This window comes from Loxodonta africana, chromosome 26 (genome assembly GCF_030014295.1).
Source record: "Loxodonta africana isolate mLoxAfr1 chromosome 26, mLoxAfr1.hap2, whole genome shotgun sequence".
NCBI classification, from domain to species: Eukaryota; Metazoa; Chordata; class Mammalia; order Proboscidea; family Elephantidae; genus Loxodonta; species Loxodonta africana.
The window spans coordinates 18645320-18662219 of record NC_087367.1 but is presented as its reverse complement, the minus strand read 5'-3'; the positions used below and the strand labels follow the sequence as shown (position 1 = coordinate 18662219).

The window sequence follows — 16900 nt, the reverse complement described above, 5'->3', positions numbered from 1 at the left end:
CACCCCAAATTATTCACAGTTCCCCAAGTACACGCCCCACACACCCTTACCCTTCTCCACTGTTGCTCATCCCATCTAGCAAGCAGCATAAATATTACCCCTCCATCACCACTCCTGAAATCCTTGGGTCTTCTTGGGGTGACCCAATAAAAAAAGGAGAGCTCAAATCTTTGTATACTCTTGCCTTGAAGACAGATTTCATCTACCCAGGAAGGTCACTTTTCTTGTCCAAGTATGAAACCTTGGGAGGAATAAAAAGGGAATTCACCTGCTCAATCAAATCAACTGAATTAACACTAGTGTAGTGATCAGGGCCCAGCCAGATGACCTTCATCTTCCTTGTTACCAGGCTTCCTCTTTAAACTACCTATCCCAGTTGTCTAAACTATTGGACTTTTAAAGAGCTAGTACTGAACCTAGTATATAGCAAGCACTCAGAAAAAAATCTTGGCTATCATGATTGTTACCAATACCAACAGGCCTTCCTAACATGCAAAAGGTTTCTAAAGTTTCACAACAACTAAAATCGTTATGATTCATTACAATCTGTCCATCAGCGTGAGCCTATAGGCTGGCTAGCCCCAAGTATAGATGCTGACTCAGTGGTAGATGCATCGACCTCCCTGGCAATCCTGTCTTCATTGAACAGGGACCTTCCACTCCCATTACAGCTCTTCCCATATGCAGCTGTGGTCTTCTCTTTGTCTGTCTCAAAAATGCACCGTACGTGTTGGGAGGATTTTATTCCCAAAGGTTTTATCTGAGGTGAATGCCTCTTTTCTTTACCAACCATCTGCCTCATTCCTGGGAATATGATCTTTGTGCTTCTTTGTTTAAAGGTGATGATCAGCAGTTTACCACGTAATAATAACAAGCATTGAGCCCTTATAATGTGTCAGGTACACACATAACTTACTTTTTACTTGTATTTTATCTCATTTAAAACTCACGATTTTCCTCCACTTTACAGGATCGGAAACTAAGGCTCAGAGAACTTGAGTAGTTTATATGATATGGCAATGCTGCAATTTACACCGTGTGGCTGAGCTGGAATGTGAAATCTAGGTCCATCTCACTCTCAAGCCCATGTTCTGGAATGTTACACCGTAAACCCAAGTCAAATGGCAGGAAGAAGCTGTCCTTCAAATATTCAGGGCGCCTTCAGGCTAGAGAGTCTGCTCTCTACTCAGCATTCAAGACAGATCAGACAGTATCACTGTCATAAATATTTCAACAACCATTCGGACATAATCAGTCACGTGTTCTCATGTAACTTTTGTGCCTTTCTGCATTAGCTTTTATTATGTACTTCCATAAAAATTAGATGTGTATGTCTTTCTTGAGGGTAGAGATCTGATCGTCTTCCTTATTCTGTGTAGCACAGGACATTGTGTATAGTAGTAACTCACAGTTTGTTTATTGATTTGGAGATTTCTGGAGACTTATGAAGAGATCATAAAGTTTGAAAAAAAAGAATCACCTTCATAAAGTAAATCAGGTATGTAGGAAATGCTCTTCCTTTATTAGCATAGTAATAAAGGATGTGCGATCACTTAAAACCTGCACCGACTAAAAAAAAACCTGCAGCGACTACACATGTCTTATTGTCAGTTTTAAGATGTGAATATTCTTTGCCTCCAGTAAATTACTAGAAAACAGCTCAGAAGGTTGTTTCACCCTCTATTCCCAAATCACTGTTATGGTGAGAGAAAAGTAACTAAAGAGAGAGCAGAGACCTCTGCCACCCCGTAAAATATTTCTTGAACAGAAGAATATTCCTAGTATAGAAACAATTGCTCAGGTCCCAGGTTTGTAACCACTGGTCACCTCGGCTTCTCACTGAGAGGCTTGAAAAGGAACGCTGAGAACTACACTTCCCATGAGGCCCCTCTTCCGCGCGCAACCAAGGACGCGACGTCGCTCCCATGGAAACCCGGCAGCCCGCGCTCCGGGGCCCACCTCTGAGGTCGCCGCCTGCAGCGTTCTAGGCTGGGCCCCGCGCCGAGCCCACGGCTTAGGGCGCCGGATCACCATGCCCAGGTATCCCCTATTCCAGCCCTACGGCCTCCGCATCACTCTCCTCCCGAGAGCCTTCCCTGTTTCCCACCCAGCCTGCAAGAGACAGGGAGGGAAGAGCCGCTGCGGGTATTTGGGGGAGCAGTAGCCCTGGCGGGACCTGCAGAGGGTGGGAGACCTGAGCCTGTCCCGCCTGCAGCCCAGGCAGGATGCTCCCAGGTCCGTGAGAACTGCCCTGGAGCAAACAACTGACTGTTCCCCAAGTAGAAAAGTACGGGCCTTTGAAAGATCAAGTTCATCTATTCACTCATTTAAGGGAAGTTTCTTGCGGACAAGGGACGCCGTTAGGAGCAGGGGATGCCGTGGTGAACCCGGCACCAGGCATGTCCCCAGGGGCCTCCCCTCCTTGGTGCCGGGGAAACCGCGAAAGCACTGTGGAAAGTATAAGGTCACGTTCAAAAAGGAAAAAAAAAAAAAAAGAAAAGGGGGGCGGGGAGTGATGACTTTAACGGGTTTGGTTTGGTTTTTGTGGTTAAAATACATTTTAGCTCTTCAGTTCTCTGATGTCAACTTCATTATCTGTTCTCAAGATAATCTCTCAATCTTCCGACGATAATATTGAAGGACGTTAGGGCGAGGGGTCAGGAAGTCCATCACAAAGCAAAATAAAGCTGTTTTTCTCACTTTATGATCAGCGGTGAGTGAAAAATCATCAGCCGCCCGTTGCAGTGTAATTGCTTCCAGGTAGAAGGTATGGTTGAGTTATAAATGTCCACAGGTGGCATGCCTGATGACAGCACCTCCTCTCTGCTGCGTACTTAGAAGACAGATTTTTTTTTTTTTTAAGATGTGTAAGTGAAGAGCAGACAGGCTCCCACTAAGGGCCTGGGGGCGCACTTTAGAAATAAATGTATGATTTTAGTGCATACATTTGTTGTTAGCTGCCATGGAATCAGCCCTCAACTCCTGGTGTGGCCAAGGGGACTGAACCATTGTGATCCATGGAGTTTTCATTGGCTGATTTTTGGAAGTAGATCACCAGGCCTTAATTCCTAGTCTGTGTTAGACTAGAAGCTCCCCTGAAACCGGTTCATTATCACAGCAACACACAGCCTCCACTGACAGATAGTTGGTGGCCGCACATGACATGCATTGGCCACCGATAGACCCACGTCTCCTGCAGGAAAGCCAGACACTGATTTTAGCCTTTTAGCCACTTTCTTCATTCTTGGTTCTTGAATAATAATAAGCAGCCAATAAGTTTTAGGTGATTTTATCCACCAGGCTTCAACTAAATGGATTATCATATTTTAACAATCATGACAACTCCATAAGGTTGGTGTTCTTTTTTGTCAGCATTTTAGAGCTGAGGAAACAGAGGAGAGCCTGGGCATTAGCACAAAGGCTTTCATATATAAACTGCTCAATGAATGAATATTTGTTGAATTAATAAAGGAACGAAGGATCCAGGGAGTTTAGGTAATTTGCCCCCAAGTTCACATACCTAAATGGTAGATTCAAACTAGACTCAGTCAGGCCTCTCATGTTTTGTTTTGAGTTCAATACTCCATTTTTCACTTAGAATTTAATTTAAAAAAAAATGATATCCTTTGTGTAAAATTATGTATGTGTGTAAAAAAAGGAATCTTCAAAATATTTGGAAACCCTGGTGGCATGTGCCACGGCTGCTAACCAAAGGGTCGAGTTTGAATCTGCCAGACACTCCTGGGAAACTCTGTGGGGCAGTTCAACTCTGTCCTATAGGGTCGCTATGAGTCGGAATCGACTTAACAGCGCTGAGTTTGGTTTTTTTTTCCAAAATATTTGAGATTTTTGGTGTATTTTTCCCCCTTCTTTATACTTTTATGAAAAAAAGGGAGACCCATGAGCCCAAAATATAATTGAGTAAATAACAGCAACAACAACAACAACAAAATGTTTCAAGGAGCAATCTTATTTGGTATGTGGGTTTTACACATTCCTCATTTTCCTAGATGATTTAGGTGTTGGTGGTTTTCAAGGTGTATATTTCCAAAAGTCATTGTAACTTCAAATATATCTGAGGTGCTGTCACATAGCTGTCAACGTATAAACCACAAAATAAGATAACCTTAAATCCTGCTGATAAAAGCTCTGCTTATCATTCTCAGCATTCTTTGACGACCCGGTACAAAGCAAAACATGGCAAGATGGCTAACCGTCAGATGCTATAGCAAGCTATTGGCCCCCAGAATAATGTTGATTTGTCTCATAAATTTGTCTGAAATAAAATTTCTTTGAGCATAAAATAAATATTTGAAAGGATGCTTTTTCTTTCTCTGAATTTTGGTTTTCTGCCTCTCATATAGTGACACACTCTGGGAAATTGCAAAAGCTGAAGTGGAAAAAAAAGGAAGTAATGGCAAAGAAGGTGATGGAGTTGAAATTGGAGAAAAATCTGTTTTCTTCATTGGCAGTAAAAACGGGGTAATGTCTTTTTTCCTACTTTTTTTTTTCTGAGTATTGTGGTAATGCTTATTTTAATACTTTTAAAAAAAATTTGGGTACTTCAGCTCTTACCCAGATGACCAATCTCTGGCCTGCCAGTGCAGGAGCTGGCCGTGGCCTGTCTGAGGGTGCCCTGTGGAAGGGGTGAGTGGGGGCTGACATTCAGCCTGAGTTCTTCTGGCCAAGCGCCACTCTGACATGGACCACAGCAGCCTGGAGGAAGGGGCACTTCTTTCTAGTGACTGCCCAGCGGAGTCACCTTTTCCCAATTTGCATAAAGGCACCTAATCTGATGGTCATATTTACAGGTCACTTGTACAACCGAAAAAAAAAAGGTACACATATAATAAAAACATGAAACATATAGGATATGATACATTTATCTTAACTAGAGCCACGGAAACTAAAGAAACATTGAGGACTGTAGTTTTCTACAACAGGGATTCTTAGCCTGAGGTCTGTGGAGACACTTCCTGGGGTCAGTGAACTCCTTAGAGATGTATGCAGAATTGTGTGTGTTTGTGCATGGGGGCCTTTTTTATGGAAAATTAGATTCTCACAGGGTTCTAACACCTCCCAGAAGGCTAAGAACCACTGCTTCACAATACTTCCAAACAGTGATGGTATAGTCAGGTTTAAATATCTCCAGTACTGGGAGAGTTCTCTTCCACAAGACAGTCTGTTTCAGTTTTTGTTAATTCATAGTTACTAGAAAACCTCAGTCTGCCATAAACAACAGAACCAAACATGGTTTTAAAAACCTCTGTGTTGCTCTTAGCAATTTTTTTCAAGCCATAGTCCATTCTGGGCTTTTACCATCTGACAGTGTTTTGTCATATTCTGCATTCCCTCCTGGGGTGTCCTGACCTAGATTTTTTTTTTTTTTAATTTACACACATTAAGGTTCAGTCTTTGCACTGTAAAGTTCTATGGGTCTTGACAAATGCCTAGTGTCATGAATCCAACATTACAATGTTACACAGGATAGTTTTACCACCCTTGTGCTTCAACTATTCAGCTACCGTCCCTCCTCTCCTCAACCACTGATCTTTTCACTTTCTCTCTAGTTTTGCGGTTTCCAGAATGTCCTACAGTTGGAATCATACAGTATGTAGCCTTTTCAGACCGGCTTTTTTCACGTAGCAATATGCGTTTAAGATTCATCCATGGCTTTTTGTGGCTCCCTTTTTTTTACTTATTTCTGTTTTATCGCTGAATAAAATTCCATTGTATGGATGTACCACAATTGACTTATCCATTATCTGTTGAAGGATATCTTGGTTGCTTCCAGTTTTGGGTGATTATGAATAAAGCTGCAATAAATATTTGCGTGTAGACTTTTGTGCGGACATGCGTTTTTAGATCAGCTGGGTAAGTAACTAAGAGCAGGATTGCTAGATCCTATGATAAGCCTATGTTTAGCTTTGTGAGAAACTGCCAGACGGTCCTTCAAAGTGGCTGTACCATTTCTTTCTTCCCATCAGCAATGCATGAGAGTTGCAGTTGCTCCCCGTCCTCACCAATAATCAATATTGTCAGGATTTAATTTAGGCATTCTAATAGGTGTGTACTAGCATCTCATTATTGTTTTCATTTGCGTTTCCCGAATGACATATGAGGAGCCCTGGTGGTTAAGAGCTTGACTGCTGACCAAAAGGTCGGCAGTTTGAATCCACCAGCCGCTCCTTGGAAACTCTATGGGGCAGTTCTACTCTGTCCTATAGGGCCGTTATGAGTCAGAATTGACTCAGCGCCAATGGGTTTTGATTTTTGATTAATGATACGTGAAGGAGCCCTGGTGGTGTGATGGTTAAGTGCTCAGATGCTAACCAAAAGGTTGGCAGTTCAAACTCACCAGCTGTTCTGTGTGAGAGAAGACCTGGCAGTCTACCCCCATAAATATTATAGCCTAGTAAACCCTTTAGGGCAGTTCTACTCTCTACTCTGTCATATGAAGTCATTAGGAGTTGGAATCAACTCGATGGTATACAAGAACAACAACAGTCACTTAGAAGTCCCTGCGTGGCACAAATCGTTAAGCAGTCAACTGCTAACTGAAAGGTTGGTGGTTGAAACTCACCTAGAGTGCCTCAGGAGACAGGCCTGGCAATCTGCTTCTAAAAGGGCACAGCCTAAAAATCCCATGCAACAGTTCTACTTGGAACACATGGAATTGCTATGAGTTGTAATTCACTTGATGGAAACTAACAAAGGCAGTAACATAGGGCGTTGAGCTTCTTTTCATGTGCTTATTTGCCATCTATATATCTTCTTTGGTGAAGTCTCTGCTGAGATTTTTTGCCCATTTTGTAATTGGGTTGTTTGTTCTCTTATTGCTAAGTTTTTGTTTTTTTGGTGGAAATATACACAACAGATCATATATCCATTCAGCAATTTCTATCTACGTGTGCAGTTCAATGATATAAGTTACATTCTTCACCTATATCACCGTTCCCACTATCTCCCCCATGTTATTTCACCAACATTGACAGACTCACTGCTCCATAAACTACTTGTCTATGTTTTAGAGTTACTGTTGTCAATTTGATCTCATACAGATAATTCTTTAAAAGAATGCAGTGCTCTAGGCGAACCTTCTTTACTAATTCAGCTAAACGGTTGTTTAGTTTGAAGATGACTTCAGGGAAAAGTTTCAATGCAAAGTTCAAAAATTTTCTCAGGGCAGCAGATATGGGCCTCAATGGGTCCAGTAAATCTGGGTTCTACAAGAAATTTGAAGTTCTGATCTACATTTTCCCTCTTGTGATCAGGATTCATCTATTGAGTCCTTGATCAAAATGTTCTGTTCTTCTGGTCACATAGCAAAGGAGGCGGTAGTTCATGGAGGCAGCTAGACCTGCAGTCCAGTTCCTTCTCCACCTCCTGGATCTCCATTTGCCTCTGCTGCTCCAGGTGAATAGAGACCAATTGTTTTATCCCGAATGGCCACTTCGCAACCTTTTAAAACCCCAGGGGCTACTCACCGAGCTGGGAGGTAGTACAGAAACTGTGAAAACAGCGTTAGTTAAAAAAAAAAAAAAGTTAGAAGATAATTATTGATCTAGAACAAATTATGACAGTAAATAAAATTTTTAAAAATACTTCAACTTTGGTTTATAATTTGAAAATATTCAGATCTTCTGCCTTAATGGATTATAAAAGCCAGGATCCATTTAAAAATCTAATAAGTCAATATATTAACAATATTCATATTTTGGATTCATTTACTTCACTTTTAGCAGTCTCATCTAAGGAATAGTTGTGTGCCAAGGGTGTCTATCAAAAGGTTATTGATTGTGGAAGATGTGGGGAAAAAATGGCAGCATTTCCATTGGGCCACTGACCACTGGTAGGATGAGAGCCCCTTCGTCCCCCACTGTAAATTTATTTAGCCAAGGACACAGGTGTTTTGGAAATGGCCACACAGAGTGGAATAGATGCGTCATATCTTCGTGCAGCTTTTCTTGGCCCACAAAGCTCCTACCAGGGGGGCAGAACTGCTGGCGACACTGTCTATAGAAAGGTCAAGGCTTGCCAGATCCAGAGGATGGAGGTGTAGTGATTAAGAGCTTAGCTGCCAGCCAAAAGGTCGGCAGTTTGAATCTACCAGCTGCTCCTTGGAAACCTTATGGGGCAGTTCTTCTCTGACCTACAGGGTCACTATGAGTTGCAATAGATTTGATTTTTGTTGTTGTTGTTGTTATATAATGTTTATTGAAAAAAGCAGGCCATCGATTTTATATACAATGTGGTCTCAACAATGTAAAAATGCAAACACAAAAACTAAAAGGAAATATGCGTACTAAAAATTTCATCACTATGTGCTGTTATTTTGGTTTTCATTTTCCAAATTTTTCATATTGGCCCACTTTTAATCTGAATTTAGTTTTATAAAATGAAATTGTCATAGGATATTTTAACCCATCTGCAGTAAATAAACATTTTGTTTCATGGGTGTACTATTGTGAGGAGAGTGATTTTGCATTGAGTATAGCTCTTGAGTATAGCACCGGTGGCACAGTGGTTAAGCGTTTGCCTGCTAACTGAAAGGTTGGCAGTTGGAACCCAGCTGCCATGCTGCGTGAGAAAGATGTGGCAGTCTGCTTCCGTAAAGATTACATCCTTGGAAACCCTATGGAGCAGTTCTCCTCTGTCCTGTAGGGTCGCTATGAGTCAGAATAGACTCGACAATTATAGTGCTTTTAACAACTTCCTATATTTTATTTTACTGCCGTGAGTTTAGGCCCATGAATTTAACTGAATGAGTAAATATCCAGTACTAGCCTTATGGTACAATTAAATTCCTATTACAAAAAATATCCTGTATTAAGAAGCTACTTCCACTTTCTTGAAGACGGCTTATGATAATAGTACTGTTCTGATCTAATTACTGAATCAGGCATATAGACTCTCATACACAGAATGCTCCAACTAGCATTCTCTACTTATCACTGTCTGTAACATTGTTGTTCTTGACTTTTTTGTAGTTGTGACAGCCTGTTGTTTTGCTTAGTATTTGTTCTTAAAAGACCAAGACCATCCTTTTTCTTGATAGGTATATGGTATATACAAGGTATTTTTTGTTTATTTTCATTAATGTAAATTAAAACTAATTTTGTTTTTCAGGACGTGGGATCTCCCTTGAGATATCTAGAACTTTTGAGGGTATTATCCTTTAAAAAATTCTGAGCTTTATGGAGAATGTTAGTTTTTTAATTTATCGTGAAAGAACAAGAGAATTGAGCAATTAATGCTTCAAACAGTGACCACCTTTCTCCAAATAAACCAACTATCTTCCTACCTTCTCTTTCTCCTTCCCAATCTTCTATCCCTCTATGCCGTAAACATTTATTGAATATCTCTTATGTGGCAGGCGTCCTACTAGACACTGGGGAAACAGTGGTTAAAGACACATTCTCTATTGTAAAAGAACTTAGGTGCTAGTACTTGTGTGCTGGCAATAGCAAATCCATGAGACAAATGCAGTGATGGAAAACAGGAAGGACACCTAACTCAGCCCAGGAGATTGGGAGACTGGCAGGTAAGAGAGAGTGATGCACAACTGGACTATACCAAAAGCAAAGAAGTTCCCTGAATAAACCGAATGCTTCGAAGGCCAGAGTAGCAGAGGCAGGGTGTTTGGGGACCATGGTTTCAGGGGACACCTAGGTCAACTGGCATAATAAAAACTATTAAGAAAACATCCTGCATCACATTTTGGAAAGTGGCGTCTGGGGTCTTAAATGCTAGAAAGCAGCCATCTAAGATGCAACAATTGGTCTCAACCCACCTGGAGCAAAGAAGAATGAAGAACTCCAAAGGCACAGGTAAGTATGAGCCCAAGAGTCAGAATGGGCCACATAAATCAAAGACTACATCAGCCTGAGACCAGAAGAACTAGATGATGCCCAGCTACAACCGATGACTGCCATGACAGGGAGCACAACAGAGAAGCCCTGAAGGAGCAGGAGAGTAGTGGGATAAAAAAAAAAACCCAAATTCTTGTAAAAAGACAAGACTTAATGGTCTGTCTGAGACCAGAGGGACCTTAGAGGTCATGGTCCCCAGACCTTCTGTTAGCCCAAGACAGGAACCATTCTCAAGACCAACTCTTCAGACAGGGATTGGACTGGGCTACAAGACAGGATGTAATGGTGGTGAGGAGTGGGCTTCTTGGATCAAGTAGACACATGAGACTATTTGGACAGCTCCTGTCTGGAGGGGAAATGAGAAGGCAGAGGGGGACAGAAGCTGGCTGAATGGACATGGAAACACAGGGTGGAGAGAAGGAATGTGCTGTCTCATTAGGGGGAGAGCAACTAAGTATATAGCAAGGGGTATATAAGGTTTTTTATGAGAGACTGACTTGATTTGTAAACTTTCACTTAAAGCACAATAAAAATTAAAAAAAAAAAAAGAGCGATGCCTAAAGTTTGAAGAGCCAGAAGTAAGCCAAGGGGAGTAACTCCAGTGAAGAGGTCTAGTCAGTAGTCTAAGGAGATAATCAAGAAAGTGTATGAAACAGTACTTTAACCACTCCCTCCATTTTATCTTCCTGCCATGTAGACACATAAATTTAAATGAATGAGTAAATATCCAGTCCTGGTTTATGAATATACATCATAAAGTATAAGCAATTACTATAACTAGACAACTAGACAAATACAATAGAATTGCCAGGCAGTGTTAACAGCTGTTTTGATGACGGGGATTTAGAAGTTAGGTGACACCAATCTGCTCAGCTTGCGTGATTTTTCTCCACCAGCACTCACTTGCATGGGTGCAGGCATGGAGGAGAAAGGTGAGTTTGTCTGGGATGGGGTTTTGCTAGGCTGGTGTGATGCAAAGAGAGAAAGCCTAGGGAGTAGATAGTTGCAAGAGATGATTATAGTGATAAACCATGGACTCTAAGAGGGAAAAGATGAGAAGTGAAGATAGGAGGGGCTCACTGAGAAGGAGAAAGTTTTGGGGGTCAGTAGACTTTTGAAGCCTCTCATTAAGGCCAAAGAGTTATTGCTGTGGGAATTCCTAAAGAAATGATTGGAGACACTATTTTTAAGTTAAAGCAAGTTCATCATTATATGTATAAACCACTTGCCATCATGGTGATTCTGTCTCATGGTGGCCCCACTTCAGTCCGAGTAAAACTGCTCCATAGGGTTTTCAGTGTTTGGTGTTTCAGAACTAGATCTCCAGGCCTATCTTTTGAGGCACTTCTGAGTGGACTTGAACCACCAACCTTTCAGTCAGCCGCAGAGTGTGTTAATCATTCACACCACCTAGAAAAACCACAACCAAACCCGTTGCCGTCAAGTCGATTGCAACTCATAGCAACCCTGTGGGACAGAATAGAACTGCCCCATGGGGTTTCCAAGGAGTGCCTGGTGGATTCGAACTGCTGACCTTTTGGTAAGCAGCTACAGCTCTTAACCACTACACCACTGGGGTTTCCACCTAGGGACTCCCTATATATATTTTGTAACATACCTTGTCCCATATACTACATGGATTAACATAATTAATTTAGTCAATCCCCTGTTTGGATATTTAGTTTATTTCTAGTTTTTCACTCTTATGTAATACCAGTAAACATCCTTCGGTGCACATTTTTGCTACTGTTCCAATTATGTCTTTATATTTCTCATTACAAAATAGTCATGCTATTTGACCATATTCCAAATAATCTGGAGTAGTTTGTTTGTTATCATTTCTTTCAAGCACGCTCTCTTTTTTGGGGCGGGGCGGATTATGGCTATAGTAAAATGATCCATCTTTCCCAGCTGTTTTCCTTGGAGCCCAAAGGCTTTCTCCTATAGCTTTCCCAGCTGCTCCTCTTTTTTCTGTTTTCTTATAAGTTCATTCATTTTAAAAAATAGAGTTTTACTGTAAAAGAGAGAGAGAGAGATTCAAACCACTGAACCAGTCCCTTGCCTATGATATGAGATTTAAGTTTCTGGTTAGTGGCAGAGATGGGGCCTGAACCTTTATTTCTTGACTTCAAAAAAAAAAAAAACTTGGAATAAGTACATCCTATAGATTTGAAACAAAGAAAAAGTGTCTGAATGGCTTACTCTGAACATATTTACAACTTGTCCTTTATTTGTATGTTATTTTTTTCTTTATTTCCACTTCAACAATTGGAATGAAAACATTTTAGAAGACACTAATCATGAGCCTAACCAGTAATTAGCATTGATAAGTAGAGAGAAAATTTCAGACAGCTGCCAAGTTGACCACTAAAGTGAGGTACGATTTGCTAGTATTTGTCATCTGTGGGACTTTGTAATTATAATAATAGCAGTGTAGCTACACCATGATGGAAAGTTGACAGTTAACTTTTTCCACTTATCAGACAGTTTTGAAAGTTCTTGCTTCTCGTTTCCAGGTAATTTATCATTCAAGTGATTAAAAAACGATTTGGGGCCCCACTTATGAACAATAATAAAATTTTACGTATGGGTGACATTAACACAATATTCTTTCTTTTTGAATTTCTAGGGAAAGACTACTATTATTCTACGGTGTCTTGACAGGTAAGTGTTATATTAACTTTTAGACTACATTCTTGCTTATTCTAGTTATATAGGGCAAGTTTGATTCTAAAAGACATGGAAGGAGACTCAAGCAAAATATTTAATTCTTAATGAATCCTTGGTGTAGCCTGAAAAGCTCCTTTAAAGATCAGCCAACAACAAGCCTAAAAAATGAGCTCGGCTGCTAACTGAAAGGCCAGCAGTTTGAATCCACCAGCTACTCCTTGGAAACCCTACGGGGCAGTTCTACTCTGTCCTATAGGGCCACTGTGAGTTGGAATGGACTCAATGGCAACGGGTTTGGTTTGGTTTTGGTTCCCTATTTGGGGGAGAAATGTTACCATGACTACCCAACCTACAGTAGTACTTTTTCCTTCTTTTTGACTATGCCACTCTACTATTTAAACTATTTTTTTCTAAATACTCTGATTAATTGAACATTATCATCTTTGAATTGCTCATGGATATATTTTTGAAGTTGATTGCCAAGCTGTAACTTGTACCATTTGTTTTATAATACTTCTTAACCTTATATATCATAGAAGCAAAGCATGCCTTGGGATCAAGATTTAGGATTATGATTAGTAGATGCTGCAGGAAGTTGGTCAAGAAGGCCTCCAACCAATTTTGGAAGATGTTTCTCTGTTCCCTTCATTCCAATGCATATTTCCTTTTTCCTCTCCAAAAACATTACAGGAGATGGAATTTGGTCTTTTGGTCATGTTAAAGAGACATCATTCATTTGAAAAATATTATTAGAGAATGTAAATAATATAATCCTAACCAAAACCTAAACACATTGCCATGGAGTCGATTCCAATTCATAGCAACCCTATAGGACAGAGTAGAACTGCCCCATAGGGTTTCCAAGGAGCAGCTGGTGGATTCAAACTGCCCACCTTTTGGTTAGCAGCTATAGCTCTTAACCACTTTGCCATCAGGGTTACAATATAACCCTAGATTTGTGTAATTCCTATTACCAACAAAATTGATTCCTAGAAGGAAGAACCATGCACAGTGACACTTGCGTTATCTTTCCATTTCTGGGGACCATGGCTCTCTTTAGACCTGCATTGAGATATGTTTCCTACTCTAAGCAAGTCGTCAAGTGGGAGCAGATCTTCTACAAAATGCTGCATTGGACTGAAAATTCTTCATATCAATTCCTTGATAGTCTTCAGAAAAAGGGCATTTCTCCTAATTGTCGATTAAAAATCAGTTCTTATAAATTTTATCTTAAAAGCAGCATTTTGTCTCAAAAGAAAATTTTCTTTCTTTTATGATATACAACCAAATATTATACATATATATAAAATTCTTTTTGTATATTCTTATGTATATACATAAAGATAAAAGCAGGGGTGATATTCAAAACACCTTTACTAATAGATTAAAGTGTTTAAGAGGAAGCAAAAATTGATAAGGTGATAGCATAAGAAACTAATACCACTCACGATGGTGATACCATCTTTCTTTGTTGTACAGGGATGAGCCACCAAGACCAACCTTAGCTTTGGAATATACATATGGAAGAAGAGCAAAAGGGCATAACACAGTGAGTGTCATTGTGATATTGCTATACCCATAGACAGTGAGGAAACCCTGGTGGCACAGTGCTGCTAACCAAAAGGTCGGCAGTTCGAATCCACCAGACACTCCTTGAAAACCCTATGGGCCAGTTCTATTCTGTCCTATAGGGTTGCTATGAGTCAGAATTGACTCGACAGCCTCGGGTTTGTGTTTTGTTTTGTTTTGTTTTTTTAACAGACAGTGAAGTCATGATGCTGACTTCGTTTTGCATTTTCTGTCTTGTGTATAATCAGTAAACATATCCAGTGGTACACTTTGTACTGTTAAACTTCAAATGCAGTTCAGCACATATGAAGCCAACCCAAACTGTGAAAATATTTTAGCTCTCTCATTGGTTGTGTCCTGGAATGCTTCCATAAAATTTCTTTGTAACTTTATTTCTTTGGTGTATTATGTTAATCGTATAAATTGACTGTTTTTTTCCTCCTTCAAATTAGAGTAATACTGTGAGTTACCATCTGTCTCTCAAAAAATCTGCTTAAAATATGGGTTTGAACTATTGAGTATTTATGAAAATATACTCAAAATCTAAATTATTAGCATTTTTATAAATGTGACTTGAGCTTGTATTTCACCTTCAGGGCCCTCTTTGGTTGCAAACCTGTTTTCACTTGTGTAGTATCTCTTCATAGGAGTAGAACTGCCCCATAGGGTTTCCAAAGCGGTAATCTTTATGGAAGCAAACTGCCACATTTTCATCCTGCAGAGCAGCTAGTAGATTCGAACCACCGACCTTTCGGTTAGCAGCCGAACACTTAACCGTCTGTGCCACCAGGGCTCCTTATTCAGGATAAAGGAAGAGTATACAGTATATATTGGGGGGAAAATCCTAAATTTTTTCAGAATTCTTGTACGAAAAGAGGTCATTAGGTAGATGAACTCAGGTCTGTGGAAGTGCAATCTACAGCAGAGTCTCACTTGCCCCACTTCAAGGCAAATTTTCATAGACTGATCTAGTCTAAATGTCTGATCGTTAGACTGTAAAGAGTTAAAACCTGCCGTCGTTGCTTCCTGTATTCACCAGCGAAAGCTGTTTATTAAAACTGTGACATTAAAAAGAAAAGAAAAAACAGAATATGTTGAGATGCAAGGAGAGCTTCAATTTATGACTCACATGAATTGTGACATGAGTAATTGGCCTAGAAATGGAATTATCCTCTTCATCGGAAACTTTGAGACTGTTTTCATAAGCTTAACTTTTCAGAAGAGCTCTAAAAGTTTCCCTTCATCAAATCATAAATTGAGGGAGATTTTCCAATACAGGATTATCAACCCCACGAACATTAGTAATTCAGATATCAACAGCAAAACAATTTTAGTGATTATTTATAAGAGATGAGAATTTGTCGAAAATGCAATATATATATACACACACACACATATATAACCTGCTTTAATGACCATCTGCCTCTTCCAGGTTCATGGTAACAGATTCATAAAAGCCCATGTGATTCCTCTTGACATACTTTTTTCTCTAAACTTCGTATTATCAAGTTGAATTTTTCCATGTTCATTCTGGAAGCCTCATATCTTTCTCTGGCTTAATGTTCCCTAAGAGTTCTCTGTGGAAGCGCTTTGTCAGACCCATACATAACTTAAGTGGACTGAAGGGTCTTCAGCATCAGGAAAGGAAGACAGATGTTACTGGCCAGCAGTCTAGGAAAGTTCTCTTGGAATAGGTGGTCTTATTTCCAAACTACTTGGCTGCCTAGCCCTTTTAATCTCCTATCATTTTATGGAAAGTGAGGATCCCTGGTGGCGCAGTGGTTAAGAGCTCGGCTGCTAGCTGAAAAGTCAGTTGTTGAAAAGATTCATAGCCTTGGAAACCCTATGGGGCAGTTCTGCTCTGTCCTGTACAGTCGATATGAGTCAGAATCGACTCAATGGCACACAACAACAATGTGGAAAGGGAGGAGACCCTGGTTGGTGCAAACCAAAAGGTTGGAGGTTTGAGTCTACCCAGAGGCACCTCAGATCCAGATCTCTTCTGAGGTAATCTACTTCCAAAAAAATCAGCCATTGAAAACCCTGAAGGAGCGCAATTCTACTCAGACACATGGAAGGCAACTGGTTTTACATAAAGGGGAACAGTTTAGCATCATCTGGTTCCCCCACTAACCACTTGTTTTTGTCAGTGGGAGTCAGTGGTGTCAGGGGCAGATCTTTGGCTTATACTTTTGCTCAGAGAACGCTGATCTGTTGCTGGGAGTGCCATCCTTTTTTTCCCAGTTCTCCTGTGTGGGCCTTACATGTATTTCGAATTTATTTTGTGAGCTTCCTATCCCAGAACAGAATGTTTTCTAGTCAGTTGTTTTATTTCTGTCTAGAATTATAAAAAATTTTCGTAAAGATAATACCAAGTGTGTTCAGCTAGTTGATTATATTTAAAATTGGAGTAAATGTACACTACCTCTGACATTTATAGAATTGGGGACTGTTTTTGTTTTTTCAATTGTGATAAAATATATACAGTAAAACCTGCAAAAGCCAGAACCTGTATAAGGCAGAAACTTGTCAGAGAAGGAAAACTCAAATATTTCCCACTAAAATGAGTGATAGAAACTGATAAGACTGCACCCTGTTAAAGGCAGAAAACTTGTGAGACCCAGAAAAACAAGGCAGTCTCGTGGAGTTCCGGCTCTCACAGACTTCACTGCGTAACAAAACATTTGCTGTTTCATTCATTTTTACGTACACAGTTGAGTGATGTTAGTGACATTCACCACGTTGTGTGACCACCACAACTGTCCGTTTCCAATGTTTTTCATTACCCT

General features: G+C 40.2%; 1 protein-coding gene across 3 annotated transcripts in view; it reads left to right on the top strand.

Moving 5' to 3' along the window:
* The first annotated feature begins 1945 nt into the window (after positions 1-1945).
* DYNC2LI1 (dynein cytoplasmic 2 light intermediate chain 1) overlaps positions 1946-16900 on the top strand; it is a 46746-nt gene continuing 31791 nt past the window's right edge. For all 3 annotated transcript variants that reach the window (XM_010595899.3, XM_003416101.4, XM_023555327.2), the window contains exons 1-4: positions 1946-2040; positions 4365-4482; positions 12502-12536; positions 14022-14091. In XM_010595899.3, the coding sequence (XP_010594201.1) occupies positions 2033-2040; positions 4365-4482; positions 12502-12536; positions 14022-14091 (231 nt within the window). In that variant the 5' untranslated portion in view covers positions 1946-2032. The remainder of the gene's footprint in view (positions 2041-4364; positions 4483-12501; positions 12537-14021; positions 14092-16900) is intronic.